Below are 23826 nucleotides of genomic sequence, written 5' to 3'. Positions count from 1 at the left end.
AACAGTAGTTAATGTTCACTTGGAACTAGATGATATACATGCATGGAGTATCTGATTAATGGAGTCCATTAAACTGCTAGGATGGTATTAACCATATGCTAATTCTATTATCAACTGGCAAAGTGATGAAATGGCACCACATGCATGTACCAACCAAACTAAGGCTTACCCCTCGCTAAACTCAACTTGCTAGTGTCAATGTTATGGATTTATATATACCATGCAGTGAACAGTGCTACTCCTTGTGAATATTTGTATAGTAGTTGGAGTGACCAAAACAGGAGGGTTCTGTCAAAGACTGTCTAAATTTAAAGATGAAATTAGCTACATCGACAGTGGGATCATTAATCATCTGTTATTACCAGATATCATAAGGCACTGTTATCTCACACATTTGGATCTGATTATTATTAATAATTTGTGTGTTTCTTAGCATTAAACTTGATTTAACCACTCTAATCATGGAATCAGAACTTATAGATTTTAAATTATGTATCAGTGCACCAAAGTTTGCTTCCTACATGGCATTATTATTATTTTCCCTTCTTTCACTGCATAAAAATGTTGTTTGTGGTACATTTTCAGTAACTGTGTGTCACATATGTCCTGGACCATTCTGATCCGTCTATTTCATGCCACATTTAGATAGACTGAAGTAGTTCTTTGGAACATCAGTATGATTCCCACAAGCATAAATGAAGATTTGCAAAAGGAAAAGTTTGTAAGCGGTTGATGATATTTTCAATAAGACAGTAACAATTATCTGTATTACTAATCCTGTATTACTGTATAGTACTATATTACTATTCTCGAACCTGATGCCTTTTTCAGGACAAGGACAAAAAAATGCAATTTTTACTGTTTTGTGTAATAATTTACCAAATTTAAAACTTTAAAATGTTCTCGTAACCCATTCATTAAGAGGTATAATTTTATGTTAGACGTTTAACACAATAAGACAAGTATTACACTTAAAAACCATGTGTTTTTTTGAGATAGCATAACTGAAGGTGCACAAGTACACAGAGTATTTGAGAATGAGAGTATTTAGAAACTTCCAACAAACTTTGACACAATTTTGAACCACCCCAAAAGTTTTTTCTTAATGACACCCCCACAAAATGTTAAAAGGAAGAAATGTTACTGCTTACTACATATTCACTGTTCGTGCAGTCAGACTTCAGCATCAGGAATGAAATTTTCATTTATTGCTCCTTTACTAATAACTCTATTCACAACACACTTTGCAGACAGATCTATATACATCAGTCAACGTTCCTGCAACATTATGTTATTGGGAAACACATACTTTATGAGATATGACATCATAAACATAAAGATGTGTTAAAAACTATTGGTTAAAATGGAGTGCAAATTACCCTGTTTACGTACATCCAATGTTTCAGGATGAGAACACTTAGGGATTTCCAAAACACTTTAAGAATAATTTCAAACATTTGCTACGTTTTGTCACTTACAAAGGCAATTCATGTGTAAAGATGTTTGAAGCTGTTTAATAAATGGGTGTTTGATTCTTTAAGGAATTGAGGATTTATTGGTGGCTGCTTAATGTGCAGCATTCATAGGCACATATGGATAATTCATAGTAATTTTGCACATAATTAAAATGTACCACTGTTAGACCTCTTTACAAAAAAGGGGATTTAGTAAATGCCAGTGTGTCTGCTAACATGATCTGCCATTTTTTTTAAGAAAACAATAGTATCACCAGATACTTAGTTTTGATTCGTAAAGGATATTTGAAAAGGACAGTTCTCCTGAGATAACTATGTACACATTCACTGATGGCATTATCAGCATCATATGTTCTTCGCTCCAGAATGGTATAGAAGTGCATAAATTTCTCAGAGGCTGTTCTATCTCTATACAGTTCCAGGCATGAGACAATACTGATATTTGTATGCCTCTTACAAATGTCACTGACAATCTGTTTTCACAAATGTTGCAAAATCTTCCTCTTGGTCTTTTTCCAGGTACAAGTCTTTCACAGTACTGTCTCAGAAACTATTTAAAGTCTTTCTTTTCATACAATACTTCCAGTGGAGTCTTTTGAGCTCTATTATAATGAAGAGTTCCTTTTCAGATGAGTAAATCATAGTGCATGTATATAAATAAAATGACGAGTTGGGATCTTCTGTGACTTATCCAAGATATTTGATTGTTTCAATTATAATAAAAAATTTATTGTAGAAGTTTCATGTTTTTTAAATACCATATATGGCTCAGCCAAGTTCCTTGATTAGTTCTCATTTAAGAAACAATATCCACAAAATTATATTAGTCAATATACGCAATTAAGTGGAGGATGCCGCATCAACTCATTATCATCACCATCTTTAACAGATTTCAGCCCCAGGTTGGGTCTGTTTGGAACATAATTGTTTTCATCTGGCCCTGTTTTCCCCAACCTTCCTGGGTTCAGTCTGGTCTAGTCCTCACTTTTTTTCCAACATACTTCTGCACACCTTTCAGCCACCTATCCCTTAGTCTTACTCTTGGTCATTTCCTTCACATCTCCATTTCATGTATCTTCTTGGGAGTCCTCTTCTTTTCCATTCTCTTTATGTGCCCATACCATACTGCTCTGCGAAGTTCCTTCTCACGCTATTTCCCTTACCATTTCTTTCCTCATCCTGTCTCTCCTCATCAATTCTATTCTACTTCTGAGGAACTTCATTTTGCATTCCTATAATCTGCTCACATCTTTTTTCTTCGTTACCCATGTTTCTGAAGTATAGGTCAGTATTGGGATGTAGTAACATTTATGTATTACTTCTCTGTCTTGTTGTGGACATCTTTGTACCAAAGCGTGCTCCTAAAACTGCTTGTCTGCTACAGTCACTGATATCTTTCTCATTTTCCTCAATCACACTTTCCAAGTACTCCAACTGTTCAACTACAATCCTTATTCTGGTAGTTGGTCTATCTTTCTTTCTACTGGTAGCCAGGATCTTACATTTGGTTACATTACATTTCGCTCCATACTGTCTCAGAGTTTCTTCCCAAGCATTCAGCTATTCTTGAATTTCCTCCTCCCTGTTTCCTCCGATCATTGAGTCATCTGCAAACACCACTGTTATTATCTTGTCTTCTCCAGTTTTTTCTACCACCTTAATCATTATTTCATCATCCATCTCAGAAGACCAACACCTCGCCCAAATCTTGGGGCGCAGGCAATGCCGCAAAGTGGGGGATGGCCTACAGACCCTGTAGGAACTCAGAAAAGTGGTGGCTAACCAGGCTCTGGTGAAAATGTGAGAGGCTTAGTGAGCCAACAGTGGATAAACAAATCAGCTTCTTTCAACAAGGGAACTGGCTTCAGAAAGGACGGATGCAACATCAACCGTGTGGAAAAATTTGCCATGGGGATTCCGTGAGTTTCTATAATTCATCTATTACTGTTCTTACACTATGTTAAATAATACCAACCATTTTATTTGAATCATAATGAGATAGTCCTGTTCGTGTTATAAGAATGATTCTCAAGCTACAGATAGAAGCGACAACAGAGAAAATAAGAGAACTCACTAGCAAATTGAAACTTTATGTCAAACAGGAACTCAATTCCCAAAGCTTGCCTTTCACGAGGAACACTTTTAGTGGTTGAAATATGCAAGTATGACTCATCATGTGCCCTCACAGCTTTACTTCTGCCAGTATCTGCCTCCTATGTTCCAAATGTCTTGTCTTTGATGGGCACAGCTGTTACCAAATGAAATAACCAGGCATGAGTCACAGAATCTGTTCTTCTACTTACCAGACTTGTCAGAAGCTCATTCACATATCTTGTAGGACTAGGAGTCTTTTTTTTTCCAGGGGTGGAAAGGAGAGGAAAGGAAATTCATCATCTTTGACAGTTCTACAACTTCTTATTGTATAACAAATTTCATATTTTGAATTTTTAAGGTATATATTTCGTTAATGATGCTTAACCAAGAATATGATTGCAGAAATGATAAATAATTTCATGACATACCTGTCTTAAAACAGTATTCATTGAGTTTGTGTAAAGCACAGGATACATTTCTTCAACCTGACTGACATTAAAGACATCTGGTAGTTTACTCAGTATATCATCAGCAAGCTCAATAATGACTGACTCTGTGTCTACACCCTTCCCTCCAGCAGTAATTTGTGTCTGAGTCAGAAGCACACCATGCAATAGCTGTAAAGATGATTGTTTCATATTAATTGTGAGCAATCTTCCTGTTATGTATGGGTTTATGAACTCAAATGTAGTAAAATCATGCAACAACAATTTTCTCATCATCCATCAATGACGCTATGTCTCACCCCCCTCTCCCCTTCTTTCACAAGCGTGCGTGCGTGTGTACACACACACACACACACACACACACACACACACACACACACTGCATTCAAAGTCATGAAATGTGTCAAAGAGCGAACATGAACACTATAATAGAGTCTATAATCGTTCTATAATATATTGTTAAGTACAGTGCAGAAAAGACAATAATATGGCAGGATTACATGGCCCTAACAAATTAGGTGGTTTATTTGTGCAACCAATAACACCAAAATATATTTGATTATTACACATTGGAAAGTCCAGGTTGGAATATCAACAATATTATGCTTCTCACTGTAAAGATTACATGTTGAGTTGCAGATAGGCACAAGAAAAAGATTAGTACATATTGAGCTTTTGGCTAATGCCTTCTTCAGAGAGGAAATGGTAAACACACACATATTCACAGAAGAAAGCACATCTTACACTCACACATGACCACTATATCTGGCTACACTGGCCACAGTGCAACTGTTTTGTGTCAAATGCAAGCAGCAATCTGAGGGGAAGGAGGAGGGATAACAGGGTACAGCTGGACAGATTATGGTGTTGCCAAGAGCAACAGGAAACAAACAGACACAGAGGATGTATGACTACAATGTAACTGATTCTCAGCAAGTTCAGAGATGAAGATTTTGTAGAGGGTTCAGAGAACAAGATTTCCAATCATGACAATGGGAGTGACACAGTAGTAGCTTAGAAATGCTACAGGTGTGTGGTACACCATATTGCAGTCTTCGAATCACTTATTTCGAGACATCAGCTGCCCCAGGTGGCACAACACATCGCAGTGCATTGCATTGTATATGCTGTTGCATCTGCTATGCATGCTGCAGTAGTAGTTTGGCAGAAAGAGTGAGTTTTTAAAATTAAAATCAGTAAAACTTTTGTGGAGATTTGTGTGACATTGTTTTGGTGTTATTAGGTTAGTGTAAGCACAAGGTGAACAAAAGAAATGGGTGTATTTGCATTATATGCACATAGAGCACAGCTGCAGAGGCTCCTGACTGGCTACAAGCCTCGATGCAGCAAATTATGGATGTAAGTCTATTAAGGAAGAATTAACTAACACAGCAGAAACTAAGTTAATGAATTTAGAAAACACTTTAACAAAGATAATTAAGGAGTTGTAGGGTGAAATAGATAACCAGTGTGATTTAGTTCAAGAGGAAGTCAAGGAGCAGTTTCAAGAACTAGATGGGTCTCAGAGACAAAAGAACATGTTATAGCATTAGAAAAATGCAAAGAATTTGAGGAAATAATTAGAACACACAAGGCTTTATCTAATTTGGAGGAATGGTTACAGTACAGGTGAAAGTAGAATTAACTAACACTATCACTCATTATAAGGAAGATGTTGCAAAACAACAAAATGAATTAGGATGCTTTGTAGAACCTACTATTCTACGAAAAATACTACATGGGCACAACTAGTTTCAGAATTCCATGTAATCCTAAATGAACTATCACATATGTCAATGGAATTTGCTCCTGTAGAGATTACGAATAAAGCATTGATAGGAGAATATTTGTTGAAAATGTTTGCTTGGCAGTTATTGTCAGAGAGCAACTTTGAGAAATTGCAAGAGAGGGCACAGGAGAATCTGTATACACAGGCACAGAAAAGAATCAAGACTTTTAATGATAAAGCTATTACAGGTAGCTTTTAAATAGATGATATGGTATTAGTGCGTGATTTTCATCATAGCTCAAACTTAAAGAAGAAGCCAAATAAATTTTTCCCTCTTTACAGAGGACCATTCAAAATGTAAGACATACCACTTCCAAAAGCAGTATACTTGGTAGACCCTGACACAGGAAAAAATAAAAGATTATATAACAGATATGCTTGAAAGAGTCAAGACCCCTTTGTGAATTCAATGGACTGATGACCACCAACTGTCTTAGTTAAATGGTTTCTGTATTTTTCTTTTTAGTTTTTCCAGAGACAATTTCTTTCTTTATTGACTATCCTGTTATCTTTTAATATAGTAATACCTTCTACTATCACTTCTTCCTAAAAATAACTGTAAGAAAACAAAAGGGGACTCAGCTTGATGTATAAAAGGTGGGTAGGCCCTGCTTCTACAACAGTTAGGGTCCTTAGGATGAGGGGTGGTAGGGGAGTCCACATATGGGGTACTGTCTTTCTTTCTTCTTCAATTCTAATATACCTGTCTCTGGTTCCTTTTCTTACTTCTTCCTCAGGGGCACCACTCTATCCTCCTTCCATTCATATGAAAAATTTCTATTGCAGGATCCCTTCTCTTTTCAGAGCATGTAACTGAACTTACAACAGTAGAATTGCACTGCAGATTATTTCATGTGTGACGATGACAAGAGACTGACAGAATTTTATGGACTGTCAATTAGATGACACATATTTAGTCACTCCACATGTTGTAGGGGAAGAGTGTCCATGGAGGATGTAAAAGGCAAGGATAATTGATAGCTTGCTACAGTGCATAACAAAACAAGAGATACTGTGCTAAGGAGACAATAAGCTAACGAGGTGGTGTACTAAAATATCTTCAATAAGAAGTATGTTATGCAGGACAGGAGTTAGAACGTAAACATATGTTCAAGAACTACTTTCAATACATCCAAATAGTGAAGTGTTGTCTAAATCTAGCAGATGTAAGACAGTGAAAGATAAGAAATTATGTATCAATAAGCAGAACACATAGGGATGAAAACTATATATATGTGGTGGTGTTATATGCATTATAAACAACAGTAACAAGCCAAAAATCAAGTTAAAAGAGCGTGGTTAAAATGCAGAGGTAGAGAGTAATCAGGTAAACTCAGCATAAAATGTTTACAGAGAAACTACACATTTAAAGCGAATAAAGATTGTAGAAAAGAGCTAGTAGCTGTGTTTATTGACTAAGTTAAGATGGGGTGTACCCAAAATCACAAACCAGGTGTAGGAGAAGGAATGGATAGGGGGATTCATATGAGGAATGGCCTACAACTTGGTCAGTGAATCCATGGGAGGAATTACCTGTACCAATTTACAAAGGTAAAAGAGATGTTAACCCATGGAACCCATGGAAGGGATAATGTATGCCTTGGTCAGATGAATTCATTGGGGGAAAGACCTGTACCATATTTTTTGTGTATGGAGCAGAAAAGGAGGACATCCACATCTATAATGGTATAGAGATTTGACACAGAGAGATTTGACAGAGAACGAGTGTAAGTACAGTCAATACAAAAGTGCGAAGTTTCACAATGAGTGACAGTACTGATATGGAAGTTTCCTCCAAATTAGTTATAAAATGGAATGGACTTACCTGACAGCTGAGACAGAGGATAGATTGGACCAGAGATGTTCAATACAAATTGACAAGAGCTTGTACTGAGATTTGACTCTAGAGATAGTGTAGTAGACATAACCTGACAGCCAACTGCTCAGGTAACAATGTAAGGAAGTGTTGGAAACTATGTACAATCTCATGTATAGATATACGTACACATTCTTATTTGAAATAAAATAAGAATGTAATAGATTAATGAAAAGAAGTCTAAATAGTGTGCCAATTAAAAACAATACAGTATCTAATAGCTTAAATAGAGAAACTACAAGAAAAATCAAACAATGGAAAATCCAGGAGGGAACATAACAATATTATGAAAGCGATAGTTGCTAATAATTATATAGCAGAGGCGCTGACTCACAGATAGGCACAACAAAAAGACTGTCACCAAAATGAGCTTTCGGCCAACAAGGCCTTTGTCAAAAATACACACACACACACACACACACACACACACACACACACACACACACACACACACACACAAATGCAACTCTCACATGCATGACCACAGCCTCTGGCAGCTGAAGCCAGACTATGAGCAGCAGCGCATGATGCGGGAGGCAACCAAAATGATGGTGCCGCACGGTAAAACAGTAAATGAGGACGGCTCTGATAAATGTGACTATAAAAGTGTTAACAATTGTAAGATGTGCGACAAAAAAGTGATTAAAGGTATTTGGTGTAAAGGCTGTCACCGCTGGTTTCACGAGAAGTGCGCTAAATTAAGCATAAAATTTGTAAACGAAGACTACATATGGACTTGTTCTACGTGTGTTAGTGATGCTGTGGAAAACAAATTTAGAAACACAATCATGGAAAAAGACGAAAAAATCAGAGCACTTCAAAGTGATTTACTTACTCTAAACAACAAATACGCTACTCTGACGAATAAGTGTACATGTGGTACAAAGGTACATCTTCAGTACAAGGAACCAAGTGTAAACAAACCAGACTCCTTTCCAGTAAGAGAAGATGATTTCTCGTCGAAGGAAGATTATGGACACAAAGAAACATCGAAAGAAGTCTTCTCAGTGTCATGTAAAAAGATTCTACGAAGAAGATACAACAGAAGTAAATGGTGAAAATATTCGGCGACAGTCACAGCTGCAACATTCGGGAACTCTTGACAAACAGTGTAAATAATGATGTTCAAATCTCAGGCATTATAAAGCCTGGTGCCAGTTTTGACAATGTGGTTAAAAGTGTTTACGAAGATTGCTCAAAACTCACAAAAAAAGCCAATGTGGTGATAATAGGAGGTGCAAACAATGTTTGCAGAAATGAAGCCATGGCCTTTGTTAAGAAGCTGATCACAGTGCTGCGGTTCTTGCTTGTTACGAATGTAATTGTAACAACACTCCCACAAAGGTATCATCTTCCGGACTGGTTGTGTGTTAACAAAGAAATTCGACGAACAAATTATAAGTTAAAAAGTTTTTGTGCCAAATTTGTAAATGTAAAGCTGATAGATATTGATACTTACGAAAGAAACTGTTTTACATGCCATAGAATTCATCACAACAAACATGGTAGAGAAAGATTAGCTGCGAACATTAATGATGTACTTGAACTGGTATGTCATAATAACGAAAACAGACCTGTTATTGCAATGGAAGCTCCTTTACAGGGAAACTAATATGGTGGACCAATTCCTATGGAATTAGGTCCGAAAGAACTAACAAAGCAAGGGACCGTAAATTTGCAGTAAAAACTCACATCGGTGTAAACTTTGCTGACGGTTTAATAGATACTGTAAATTCTTTAGTCAGTAAAAATAACTTCATAATGCACTAAACATAGGTGGTGTGTCGGGAGAAATGATGAACAAACTATATGACTTAGAAATACTCTTAGGGCAAATTAACTCTGTAAAAGTCATATGTTTGAATGAACACTGGCTTAAATGGGACAATGTCAAGCTACTAAATTCACTCTCAGGATACAAGTTACAGATGCAAGTTACAAATGGTATACTTTCGAAGCCATATAGATACAAAGTATACACATTCACTGTATTTTCATGTTTAAAATATAATGCTGTATTTTTATTATAATAATCAATGTATTTCCTGTAGTATATAAAAAACTGTAACAACTTACGTTAAAGACTGACGAGTCACCAATGTTCTCAATTGAATGATTGTATAAAAACATGTTATGTGACAATAAAGTATCTTATCTTATCTTACCAGGTGAGGGTATGGACGAGGCTGGAGTGGGGAGGGGGAGGGAAAGGAAGGGTAGTGGGGAGGGGGGGGGGGGGAGGGAGCAGTAAAGTGCTGGTAGTGGGAGCATACAGGGGCGAGGTGCAGAGAGGGTAGGGCAGCTAGGTGCAGTCAGGAGGTTAGATGGTAGATGGGGGAGAGAGGGAGGGGGGTAGCAGTAGAGGAGAAAAGTAAAAACACTGGGTGCATTAGCGAAATAGTGGGCTGGGAGCTGGAATGGGAAAAGGGAAGTGCTAGATGGGTAAGGACAATGACTAAGAAGGTTGCGCCTGGGAGGGTTACGAGAATGTAGGATATATTGCAGGGAGAGTTTCCACCTGCGCAATTCAGAAAAGCTGGTGTTGTTGGGAAGGATCTAGATGGTACAGGCTGTGAAGCAGTCATTGAAATGAAGAATTTTGTGTTGGGCTGCATGCCCAGCAACACGGTGGTACAGTTGTTTCTTGGCCATAGTTTGTCAGTGGCCATTCATGCAGACACACAGCTTGTTGGCTGCAATGCCCACATAGAGTGCAGCAAAGTGGATGCAGCTTAGCTTGTAGATCACACAACTGGTTTCACAGGTAGCCCTGCTTGTGATGGGATAGGTGATGTTTGTGACTCGACTGGAGTAGGTGGTGGTGGGAGGATGTTTGGGACAGGTCCTGCATCTAGGTCTATTACAGGGATATGAGCCATGATGCATGGGTTGAGTAGGGATTGACAAGGATATGGTGTAGGTTAGGTGGGCAGTGAAAAACCACTGTAGGAGAGGTGGAAAGGATGTTGTTGCTGTTGTGGTCTTCAGTCCTGAGACTGGTTTGATGCAGCTCTCCATGCTACTCTATCCTGTGCAAGCTGCTTCATCTCCCAGTACATACTGCAGCCTACATCCTTCTGAATCTGCTTAGTGTATTCACCTCTTGGGCTCCCTCTACGATTTTTACCCTCCACGATGCCCTACAGTACTAAATTGGTGATCCCTTGATGCCTCCGAACAAGTCCTACCAACCAATTCCTTCTTCTAGTCAAGTTGTGCCACAAACACTTCTTCTCCCCAATTCTATTCAATACCTCCTCATTAGTTATGTGATCTACCCATTTAATCTTCAGCATTCTTCTGTAGCGCCACATTTCGAAAGTTTCTATTCTCTTCTTGTCCAAACTATTTATCATCCATGTTTCACTTCCATACATAGTTACGCTCCAAACAAATACTCTCAGAAACAACTTCCTGACACTTAAATCTATACTCGATGTTAACAAATTTCTCTTCTTCAGAAACGCTTCGAGTGTCTACTTTAAGTGTCTCATTCCCTAATCTAATCCGCTCAGCATCACCCGAGTTAACTCGACTACATTCCATTATCCTCATTTTGCTTTTGTTGATGTTCATCTTATATCCTCCTTTCAAGACACTATCCATTCCGTTCAACTGCTCTTGCAAGTCCTTTGCTGTCTCTGACAGAATTACAATGTCATCGGCAAACTTTAAAGTTTTTATTTCTTCTCCACAGATTTTAATACCTACTCTAAATTTTTCTTTTGTTTCCTTTACTGCTTGCTCAATATACAGATTGAATAACATCGGGGAGAGGCTACAATCCTGTCTCACTCCCTTCCCAACCACTGCTTCCCTTTCATGCCCCTCAACTCTTATAACTGCCATCTGCTTTCTGTACAAATGGTAAATAGCTTTTTGCTACCTGTATTTTATCCCTGCCACCTTCAGAATTTGGAACAGAGTATTCCAGTCAATGTTGTCAAAATCTTTCTCTAAGTCTACAAATGCTAGAAACATAGGTTTGCCTTTTCTTAATCTAGCTTCTAAGATAAGTTGTAGGGTCAGTATTGCCTTACATTTTCCAGTATTTCTACGGAATCCAAACTGATCTTCCCCGAGGTCAGCTTCTACCAGTTTTTCCATTCGTCTGTAAAGAATTCACGTTAGTATTTTGCAGCCGTGACTTATTAAACTGATAGCTCGGTAATTTTCACATCTGTCAACGCATGTTTCTTTGGGACTGGAGGTGGGAAGGATAGTGGGTAGGATATTGCTCATTTCAAGGCACAATGAGATGTAGTCTAACCTCTGGCGGAGAATGTAATTCAGTTGCTCCAGTCTTGGGTGGTACTGAGTCGTGAGGGGAGTGCTCCTCTGTGGCTGGACATTTGGGAGGTGGTGGGTAACTGGAAAGATAAGGCACAGGAGATCTGTTTCTGTACAAGGTTGGGAGGGAGGATAATTGTGGTCTGTGAAGGCCTCAGTGAAACTCTCAGTACATTTTATCTACATCTATCTCCATTTACGTGATTACTCTGCTATTCACAATAAAGTGCTTGGCAGAGGGTTCAACGAACCACCTTCAAGCTGTCCCACTACCGTTCCATTCTCGAATGGCGTGCAGGAAAAACAAGCACTAAAATTTTTCTTTGCGAGCCCTGATTTCTTTTATTTTATTGTGATTTATTTTCGCAATTGGAGGAGAAAACTGGTGATTGAAATTTCATGAGAAGATCCCATCGCAATGAGAAACACCTCTGTTTTAATGATAGCCGCTCCAATTCACTTATCATGTCTGTGGCACTATCTCCCCCAATTTCCTGATAATACAAAACAAGCTGCTCTTCTTTGTACTTTATCGATGTCATCCATCAGTCCCACCTGATGTGGATCTCACACCACACAGCAATACTCCAGAATAGGGTGGACAAACGTGGTGTAAGCAATCTCTTTAGTAAACCTGTTACACCTTCTAAGTGTTCTGCCAATGAATCACAGTCTTTGGTGTGCTCTACCCACAACATTGTCTTGGTGATTGTTCCAATTTAGGTTATTTGTAATTGTAATCCCTTAGTATTTAGTTGAATTTACGGCCTTAAGATTTGTATGACTTATCGCGAATCAAAATTTAATGGATTTCTTTTAGTACTCATGTGAATAACTTCACACTTTTCTTCATTCAGGGTCAACTGCCACTTTTCGCACCATACAGATATCTCATCTAAATCATTTTGCAATTCATTTTGGTCATCTGATGACTTTACATGGTGGTAAATGACAGCATCATCTGCAAACAGTATAAGACAGCTACTCAGATTGTCTCCTATGTTGCTGATATAGATCAGGAACAATAGAGGGCCTATAACACTTCCTTGTGGAATGTCGGATATTACTTCTGTTTTACTCGATGACTTTCCGTCTATTACTACGGACTGTGACCTTTCTGACAGGAAATCACGAGTCCAGTCGCACAACTGAGGTGATACTCCGTAGGCACGCCGACGCTTGTGAGGAATGGTGTCGAAAGCCTTCTGGAAATCTAAAACTGTGGAATGAATTTGACATCCCCTGTCGATAGCACTCATTACTTCATGAGTATAAAGAGCTAGTTGTGTTTCATGAGAACGATACTTTCTGCCTATGTGTCAATAAATTGTTTTCTTGAAGGCACTTCATAATGTTTGAATACAGTATATGTTCCAAAGCCCTACGGCAAATGGGCGTTAGTGATGTACGCCTGTAATTCAGCGGAATATTCTACTTCCCTTTTTTGGTGTTGGTGTGACTTAAGCAATTTTCCAGTCTTTAGATACAGATTTTTCTGTGAGTGAGCGGTTCTATATAATTGTTTATTGTAGCAGCATACTCCGAGAGGAACCTGACTGGTATACAATCAGGGCCCGGGGCCTTGGCTTTATTAAGTGATTTAAGCTGTTTTGTTACACTGAGGATATCTACTATGTTTCTCATCTTGGCAGTTGTTATTGACTGGAATTCAGGAATATTTACTTCATCTTCTTTGGTGTAGGAGTTTCAGAAAGCTGTGTTTAATAACTCTGCTTTAGTGGCACTGTCATCAGTGACTTCACCATTGTTATCGCGCAGGGAAGGTATTGATTGCGTGTTGCCACTGGTGTGTTTTATGTTTGACCAGAATCTGTTTGGGTTTTCTGCCAGATTTCGAGCCAGAATTTTGTTGTGGAAATTATTAAACACATCTCGCATTGAAGTACGTGCTATATTTAGAATTTCAGCAAAACTTTGCCAGTCTTGGGGATTTTGCATTCTTTTAAATTTGGCATGCTTTTTTCATTGCTTCTGCAACAGTGATCTTACCCGTTTTGTGTACCATGGGGGATCAGTACCATCACTTATTAAATTACCTGGTTTATATCTCTCAATTTCTGTTGATACTATATCTTCGAAATCATAATCAGATTGGAAGGAGTGATGACTGTCTCTTAAAAAGGTGTTAAGAGTATTTTTATCAGCTTTCTTAAATACTTTACTTTTCTTGTTGATGGTTGTAGGTGTTTCAGTACTCATCCTAGCAGCAAGTGCCTTGTGGTCGCTAATCCTTGTATTCATTATGATACAAATTATTTGTCCAGGATTATTTGTTGCTAAGAGGTCAAGTATGCTCCCACAACCATTTATGCTTCGAGTGGCCTCATGAACTAATTTTTCAAAATAATTTGATGAGAAAGCATTCAGTACAATTTCGGATGACATTTTATGCCTGCTGCTGGTTTTAAATGTGCGATTTTTCCAGCATATTGAGGGTAGATTGACGTCACCACCCACTATAATTGTATGAGCAGGGTCTCATTTGAAATTTGACTCAAGTTTTCTTTGAACTATTCAGCAACTATATCTTCTGTGTTGGGGGTCGGTAAAACGATTCAATTAATAGTTTAGTCCGATTGTCTAGTACAACCTCTACCCATACTATTTTGCAGGAACTATCTACTTCAATTTCACTGCAAGGCATACTACCTCTGACAGCAATAAATACTCCACCACCAACTGTATTTAATCTATCCTTTCTGCACACTGTTAGATCATTTGAAAAAATTTCACCTGAACTTATTTCCAGGTTTAGCCAGCTTTCTGCACCTATAGCTATTTGAGCTTCAGTACTTTCTATTAGGGCTTTGAGCTCTGATTCTTTCCCAACACAGCTATGACAATTTACAACTACAATACTGAACATTTCTACAACTACCTTACTGTGTTTTACCTGCCCCCTTTTAGACAGATGCCCTTTCTGTGGTTACCTGAGACCCTCTAACCTAAAAGACCACCCAGTCCCTTCCACACAGCGTTAGTTACCCGTGTAGCCGCCTCCAGTGTTTAGTGGCCTCCTGACCTATTAAGCGGAATCCAGAAACCAACCACCCGATGGTGCAAGTCAAGGAATCTGCAGCCTACACGGTCACAGAACTGCCTGATCCTCTGATTCAGACCCTCCACTCGGCTCTGCATTAAATGACCACAGTCAGTTCTATCGATGATGCTGCAGATGGTGAGCTCTGCCTTAATCTCAGAAGCAAGACTGGCAGTCTTTATCATTTCCACTAGCCGCCTGAAATGAGAGAGAACTTCCTCCGATCCAAACTGACACATGTCATTGATACCGACACGAGTCACCACCTGCAGTTGGCTGCACCCTGTACTCTTCATGGCATCAGAAGCACCTTATCCACATCTGGAATGACTCCCCCCAGTATCCGCACAGAGCGCACACTGTTTTCCTTCCCATCCTTGGCAGCCATGTTCCTAAGAGGCCCCATTACGTACCTAACATTGGAGCTCCCAACTACCAGCAAACCCACCCTCTGTGAATGCCCAGACCTTTCTGGCCAAGAAGCTTCCTGTGGAACAAGGTGGACGACTGCATCCAGCCTAGAGACATCGTCAGCCACAGATAATGCCCGAAACCTGTTCGTCAAACGAACCAGGAGGCCCTACGATCGGCCCCTTGGAACGTTTTTTGCTGCCTGCCAGACTTTGGAATGATCTCCCACTTGACCAAGGTGAGGGGTCAACCTCAATGCAGGCAGTACCCAGAGCAGTCACAGCAGTGGACCGATCAGGGGACATGTGGGATGTGTTTGACGTCTCTCGCATCCCCGCATCTGACTCCCCACAGTGATGCCCCTTGGCAGCAGCCTCAAGCTGTGTGACGAATGGGCAATGCAGTCCGGAGCTGTGAGTGAAGGGTTGCCAACTCAGCTCGGATCTGTACACAACAATCACAGTTCCTATCCATTACTGCAGTTGCTCATGTTTGAAGCTCATAAAAATATGTAACAAACGAATGGTGTACTCGCCTTATTAGCAGCAGAAATTCAAAGTGCTCTCTCACTGACGGTCTAACTGGCACTGAGCTATACTTACCGAAACAAACAAAAGCTTGCACAATATGACGGTCCATAGCAACAGCTGTACTCTACCCCAGATCACGTAAGAAACAGATTGACCGTCCTTATGGCGGAACAGGTAACTGTAAAAATAGTTTTCCTGTCGGTCAACAGATGCCGCAGGTGACACTACAATGCTAATTGACCTCTCCATGTCGTGGAATTGGCAATGCTGTATCTTCGATGACGTGAATGATGCTGATATAAGAGTGGCACAAAATGATGAATTTTGGATTGTTGTTGAAAGGGGGCTGCAAATGCGGTAATATACAGGTGAAAGCATATTTTTTGAGCATATTTTGGCGGTGTCAACTTTGGAGAGCCACAGATGGCAAACCATAATTATGTTAAAAATTTACTTTGTACAGTTAAAAGATAACCCACAAATATTTGCAACAGATGTACGCTTTTATCTGCAACACAGTTATTACCGGGGATATTCGCACTCGTGCAGACCTGTTACTATAAGTAGTGTTGTTTTCGAGTGAAAGCTGTGTGAGGATTATCGCACATATAAAAAAAAAAAATTAAAATAGGCAGCATCTATAGTTTGCATGTTATGCTCCTTCTCTTCTATTCTCCTCTCTTCATTCCAGTATAAACGCTTGTTCACAAGTATAAACGAATGGCAGTGAACATTGGCGAATTATCTATAAATACTCGTTTGCAGCAGTGTAAACGAAGTTTTACACTTGTTCACTTTGTTCGCTCTAGTATATACCAGGATTTAAAGGGACTGATGACCTAGCAGTTAGATGACAGCTATTATTCATTTATTTCACTGTTGCAATTTCAGCTCTAGAGCCATTTTCAAGTACCAAGGGAAAGGTCTTGTAAGGTAATGCTTCTTAAATTGTTTACCAAATGTTACCACACGATGCTTTGCATTTTGTTATCCATATCTTATATTGGTTTCAGTTTTCACATTGCACACAAAAATGCCTCTACAGCCAAAATTATGATAGTGAAGTGAATAAACAGTTTTAAAAAGTCCAAATCGCAGCAAAGATTTCATTTAAAAATTGTATGATATGATTCTTGTACAGGAAGGGCTGCCACGTTATATCAGAATATAATAAGATCGACAAAATTTAGATAGGATCGAATGCTTAGGGCTCTTTATTAATTCTTACTCATAACTAATTTATTGATTTACCTGAATTTAAAATCCACTCCTGTAACCTTTCTCTATCTTTGACGGGAAATCTGAACATTTTTAGTTCGGGATTTGTCTGTCTACTCCTTCTACAATTGATATACTCGCAGGCCCTCGGCATGACGACTTGATCCACTACCACCAGTATGTCAGAAACAGCTGTACTTCACAGATGCCAAATGGTGGAAGGCTGGATGCGTTCAGACGATGTTGCCACATATTTCACAGAACGGAGTGCCATCTAGTGGTTGGTGCCACAAGTAAGGGTGTGACGCTGTTGCCGCCTGGTGGCCATTACCTGACAAGGGTTGCCTGCTAGACCAAGCGATCTGGCAATCTGTTTCTTACATGATCTGGGACTCTACACTACACTGTTATTAAAATAAAAGGTTGTGCCTAGTAAGCACTCAAATATGCAAGAAATTGCAAAAATAAACGAGTAACTACACAATCTGAAAATAAGTCCCTCTTGTTTGAAGCTCTTAAAAATGTGTAATAAACGAACAGTGTACTCGCCTTATTACCAGCAGGAACTCGTGGTGCACTCTCACTGACAGTCTAACCAACACTGAGCTATACTAACCAAAACAAACAAAAGACGGTAAGATACGAGGGTCAATAGCAATGGTGGTACTCTGTGCTACACCATTATTAAAATAAAAGGTTGTGCCTAATAAGCACTCAAACATGCAAGAAAATACAAATATAAACTAGTAACTACACAGATAACAAATAATAAGTCGCTCCTGTTTGAAGCTCATAAAAATATGTAATAAATGAAGCGTGTACTCACTTTATTAGCAGCAGGAACTCGTGGAGCACTCTCACTGACAGTCTAATTTAAGGGGGGATTGCTTGTCACTGGAGATGTGATTGACACAGATGGCTAGGCTCTATGGAAAAGACTTCTTGGTATGGAATGGGTGGCAGCTGCCAAAGTGGAGGTACCGCTTGTGGTTGGTATGTTTGATATAGACAGGGGAACTGATGTAGCCATCTTCGAGGTGGAGGTCAATATCGAGGAAGGTGGCTTGTTGAGTTGAGTAGGACCAGAGGTTCTGGAGGGCTGTGGATAGGGTTTCCTCACCCTCGATCCAGGTTACAAAGATATCATCAATGAATCTGAACCAGGTGAGGGATTTAGGATTTTGGTTCTGTGTGTTTAGGAAGGATACCTCTAGATGGCACATGAATAGGTTGGCATAGGATGGTGCCATGCAGGTGCCCACAGGTGTACCCGGGATTTGTTTGTAGGTAATGTCTTCAAAGGAGAAGTAACTATGAGTGAGGTACAGTTGGTCATGGTGACTAGGAAGGAGGTTGCTGGTTTGGAATCGGTTGGATGTTGGTAAAAGTAGTGTTCAATAACGGTAAGGCCATCAGCATTAGGGATGTTAGTGTAGAAGGAGGTGGCATCAATAGTGACAAGCAGGGCACCAACTGGAGAAGGAACAGGAAATGTGGAAAGGGTGAGTATCTTTTATATAGCAGGTTAGGTTGTGGATAAGAGGCTGAAGGTGTTGGTCTATGAGTGCAGAGATTCTCTCAGCAAGGGCCAGCAACTGGCCACAATGGGGAGTCCTGGGTGGTTGGGTTTTTGGAAAAAAAATGAAATGAGGGCATGGCATCACTGGCCAGACGCCAAGTGCTAGTCTTACTTCAGTCGACGCAGCATTGGAAGACTTGTGCACTGCTTATGAATATGAAATGATGATGAGGACAACACAACACCCAGTCCTTGAGCGGAGAAAATCTCCCAACCTGGCCAGGAATCAAACCTGGGCCCACTTGTGTTGGAGGTGAGCACGTTACCACTCAGCTAAGGCGGTGGATAGGAGGTTTATGGACTTTAGGAAACATGTAAAAGATAGGAATGCATTGAGTGGTAGGGCTGAGGAGAGAGATGGACTCTGGGGAAAGGTACTGGCTTGAGCCTAAGGATTTGAGGAAAGATTGTAGATCCTGCTGAGTTTCTGGAACATGGTCACTGTGGCAGGGTTTGTTGGTGGATAGATCTGACAGCTAGCACAGCCCTTCTGCCAGGTAGTCATTGCAGTTGAAAGCAAAAGTGGTGAAGCATTTGTCAGCAGGTAGTATTGTAAGGTTGGGATCAGTTTTTAGGTGATGTATTACAGTTCTCCCCACAGATGTGAGGTTAGTTTGCATATTGAGGGATTTGGGGAACGATGGTGAGACAAGGTTCGAGGCTAAGAAATTCTGGACAGAAGTTGACTTGGAACGGGAGGGGGGATCATGGTTGGATGGAGGGGTAAACTGGGCCAGGCAGGGTTCACCATTGGTGTTTGGTTGAGTCTGACTGCCAGGTTTCGTGGCAAAAACATGTTTCCACTGTAGGGACTGGGAGAAGAAGAGAAGGTCTTTAAAAAGCCCTGCATGACAGACATTCCACGTTAAAGGGACCAATATTAAAAAGTGTCCCCACTCGAACATCTCCAAATCTAATGAAATTTGGTGTGAAGGTTCTAAATGGGCTTTGATGTTTATACACCAAATTTCAGTCCAGTATCTTCAGTGGTTGAATTTTTAGAGGCTTTTAAAGAGAGGCTACTCACCTTTGCATCTTGTATGAAGATGCAAATGTGTCAAGCTTGCTACGCTTTTTTAAAAGTTCTAGCAAACATTTGATCATTTGCTTTAATACACATAGACAACTTTTTATGCTGAACCACACCACGACAAAAATTATGGATTTAGCCACACCTAAATATAGATACAGGCCTCCAAAGTGGCTAAAAATTCATGGCACTATTCTGAGAGCCAAGGTTTGATCGACCACTGCTAGTTTTCATATGAACGAATCACATCAAAATTTCAGGGGGGTTATTCCTACCTATGATGTCTATATATGGATCAAATTTAATTAACACTGCATGCCTAGATGAAAATATTTTTTTTTGGGTCATCAGCCTTCTGACTGGTTTGATGTGGCCTGCCATGAATTCCTCTCCTGTGCCAATCTCTTCACCTCAGAGTAGCACTTGCAACCTACGTCCTCAATTATTTGCCAGATGTATTCCAATATCTGTCTTCCTCTACAGTTTTTGCCCTCTACAGCTCCCTCTAGTACCATGGATCTCATATCCTCATGTCTTATGAGATGTTGTATCATCCTGTTCCTTCTCCTTAACAGTATTTTCCATATATTCCTTTCCTTCCCAGTTCTGCACAGAACATCCTCATTCCTTACCTTATCAGTCCACCAAATTTTCAACATTCGTCTGTATCACCACATCTCAAATGCTTTGATTCTCTTCTGTTCTGGTTTTCTCACAGTCCATGTTTCACTACCATACAATGCTGTGCTGCAAAGTACATTCTCACAAATTTCTTCCTCAAGTTAAGGCCTATGTTTGATGCTAGTAGACATCTCTTGGGCAGGAATGCCCGTTTTGCCATTGCTTGTCTGCTTTTGATGTCCTCCTTGATCTGTCCATCATAGGTTATTTTACTGCTTAGGTAGCAGAATTCCTTAACTTCATCTACTTCATAATCATCCATTCTGATGTTAAGTTTCTTGCTGTTCTCATTTCTGCTACTACTCATTACTTTCACCTTCCTTCGATTTACACTCAGTCCATTTCTGTGCTCATTAGATGGTTCATTCTCTTCATCAGATCATGTAATTCTTCTTCACTTTCGCTGATGATAGCAATGTCATTAGCAAACCTTGAACCTTTTTTTAATTTCCATCATTCTTGCTCAGCCACTCTTATTATTCCCTCTTGGCTCTTGTACATATTGTACATCACCTGTCTCTCCCTATAGCTTATCCCTATTTTTCTCAAAATTTCGATCATCTTGCACCATTTTACATTGTGAAATGCTTTTTCCAGGTCAACAAATTCTATGAATGTGTCTTGATTTTTCTTTAGTCTTGCTTCTGTTATCAACCACAACAACAGAATTGCCTCTCTTGTGCCATTACCTTTCCTAAAGCCAAACTGATCACCATCTATCACAACCTCAATTTTCTTTTCCATTCCTGTGTATATTACTCTTGTCAGCAATTTGGAGGCATGGGCTGTTAAGCTGATTGTGTGATAATTTTCACACTTGTCAGCTCTTGCAGTCTTCGGAATTGTGTGAATGATATTTTTCTGAAAGTCAGATGGTGTGTCGCTAGACTCATACATTCTACACACTAACGTGAATAGTCGTTTTGTTGCCACTTCCCCCAATTATTTTCGAAATTCTGATGGAATATTATCTATCCCTTCTGCGTTATTTGATCTGAAGTTATCCAGAGCTCTTTTAAATTCTTATTCTAATACTGGATCCCTTATCTCTTCTAAATTGACTCCTGCTTCTTCTTTTATTACATCAGACAAATCTTCCATTCATAGAGGTTTTCAGTGTATTCTCTCCACCAAACCATTCTCTCTTCAGCATTTAACAGTGGAATTCCTGTTACACTCTTAGTGTTAAAGCCCTTCCTTTTTATGCTACTGACAGTTGTTTCGACTTTCCTGTATGCTGAATCTATCCTTCTGACAATCATTTGTTTTTCGATTTCTTCATATTTTTCATAGAGCCTGTGCTTCCTATTTATTTCATTCCTCAGTGACTTGTACAAAGGATGTACAAAAAGTTTTGCACAGTCATCTCTAACTTTTTTTATTTTTTGCAGGAGGAAAGTGAAATTTTTTGTGAACACACTTGGAACATTTAGCTATAATTTAGTATGTAAAAGTATTTTCTTTTATTTACATGTGGGTCATAATGGACTGTGAAGTAGATGTCAGGTTGTGAGAACGTTTGGTGATGGAGTTCCTCTTCAAGACCGGCGATGACTCTGCCACATCGATTCACAGGAAGTTGCTCCCTGTTTCTGGGGAGGACACAATGGATTGCAGCATTATCCAGCAGTGATTGCAGAGTTTTAAAGAAGGTGATTTTCTCTGCTGGACAATCCACGATGTGGTAGACCAACGATGGCAGTGAGTGATGTGAATGAGGAGACCATTGATCAAATCATCCCAAATTACAAGTGTGTGATGACACGACAGTGTGGTACCACTGGTACAGTCACTAGGGTACAGAGAAATCTGTGCACATTGGGTGTCTAGATTATCGACAAGAGAAATGAAAACAATGAGGAAGAATGTGTGCGAGGGTCTCTTGAAGACCTTTGCTGAAGAGTGGAAACAGTGTTTTGATGGCATTATTAGCCAGGATTAAACATGGTTGTTTCTGTCCGAACCTGAGAGCAAAACACAATCCAAGGAGTGGCATCATACGGGTTCCCCTCGGGAGAAGAAAACAAGACAGCAGGCCAAAAAGTGATGGCCTCCTTCTTCTGGGATCAGTGTGGGGCCATTTTCATTGACTTTTTGGAACCTGGCTCCACAATTAACCCGGACCATTACTGTTTGTCACTGGACAAGCTGCGATGTGCCATCAAGACCCACACACCACAGCTTCAGGGTCAGCTCATTAGACTACACCATGACAATGCCAAACCCCATACAGCCCACATGACGCAAGAGAAAATCAGGAAAATTGGTTGAAAAATTGTTCCTCATCCTCCCTACAGTCCGGACTTGGCTCCATCTGATTTTTACCTGTTTGGTCGTCTGAAGACCCACCTGTGTGGTAAAATGTTTGATAATGAGAAAGACCTTATTTCCTGTGTCAAGCGATGGTGTAAAATTCAATCCCCAGAATTTCAGCAAAGTGCATTTACATCATGGAAGGAACATTGGGCCATATGTATCACAGATGATGGAGGCTACATTGAGTAAGCTCAATGTATAGCTAAATTTTCCAAGTATGTTCACAAAAAATTTCATTCTCTTCCTGCAAAAAATAAAAAAAAATTAGAGACGACTGTGCAAAACTTTTTGAATGCCCTTTGTATTTCTGTATTACTGAGCTTCCCAGAACATTTTTGTACTTCCTCCTTTTGTTGATCAACTGAAGTATTTCTTCTGTTACCCAAGGTTTCTTTACAGTTACCTTCTTTGTACCTATGTTTTCTTTCCTACTTCTGTGATGGCCCTTTTTAGAGATGTCCACTCCTCTTCAACTGTAATGCCTACTGAGCTATTCTCTATTGCTGTAACTATAGCCTTAGAGAACTTCAAGCATATCTCATCATTCCTTAATACTTCTGTATCCCACTTCTTTTCATCTTGATTCTTCCTGACTAATCTCTTAAGCTTCGGCCTATTCATCATCACTCCTATATTGTGATCTAAGTCTATATCTGCTCCTGGGTATGCCTTAAATCCAGTATCTGATTTTGGAATCCCTTTTTGACCATGATGTAATCTAACTGAAATCTTCATGTGTCACCTGATCTTTTCCATGTATACCTCCTCCTATTGTGATTCTCGAACAGAGTTTTTGCTATTACTAGCTGAAATTTATTACAGAACTCGATTAGTCTTTCCCTCTCTGTCATTCCTTGTCCCAAGCCTACATTCTCCTGTAATCTTTCCTTCTGCTCCTTGCCCTACAACTGCATTACAGTCCCTCATCTAGGCGCGCAGTCCGGAACTGCGCAACTGCTACGGTTGCAGGTTCGAATCCTGCCTAGGGCATGGATATGTGTGATGTCCTTAGGTTAGTTAGGTTTAAGTA

General features: G+C 39.6%; 1 protein-coding gene across 1 annotated transcript in view; it reads right to left on the bottom strand.

Moving 5' to 3' along the window:
• Window positions 1-23826, bottom strand: part of LOC124776158 (dynein axonemal heavy chain 3) — a 1197897-nt gene that overhangs the window by 77504 nt on the left and 1096567 nt on the right. Inside the window, exon 62 of the mRNA XM_047250998.1 lies at window positions 3998-4186. Within this exon, the coding sequence (XP_047106954.1) occupies window positions 3998-4186 (189 nt within the window). The remainder of the gene's footprint in view (window positions 1-3997; window positions 4187-23826) is intronic.

Source organism: Schistocerca piceifrons, chromosome 2 (assembly GCF_021461385.2).
Source record: "Schistocerca piceifrons isolate TAMUIC-IGC-003096 chromosome 2, iqSchPice1.1, whole genome shotgun sequence".
Taxonomy (NCBI): Eukaryota; Metazoa; Arthropoda; class Insecta; order Orthoptera; family Acrididae; genus Schistocerca; species Schistocerca piceifrons.
The sequence above is the reverse complement of the archived record's forward strand: the minus strand, read 5'-3'. Positions and strand labels throughout refer to the sequence as shown.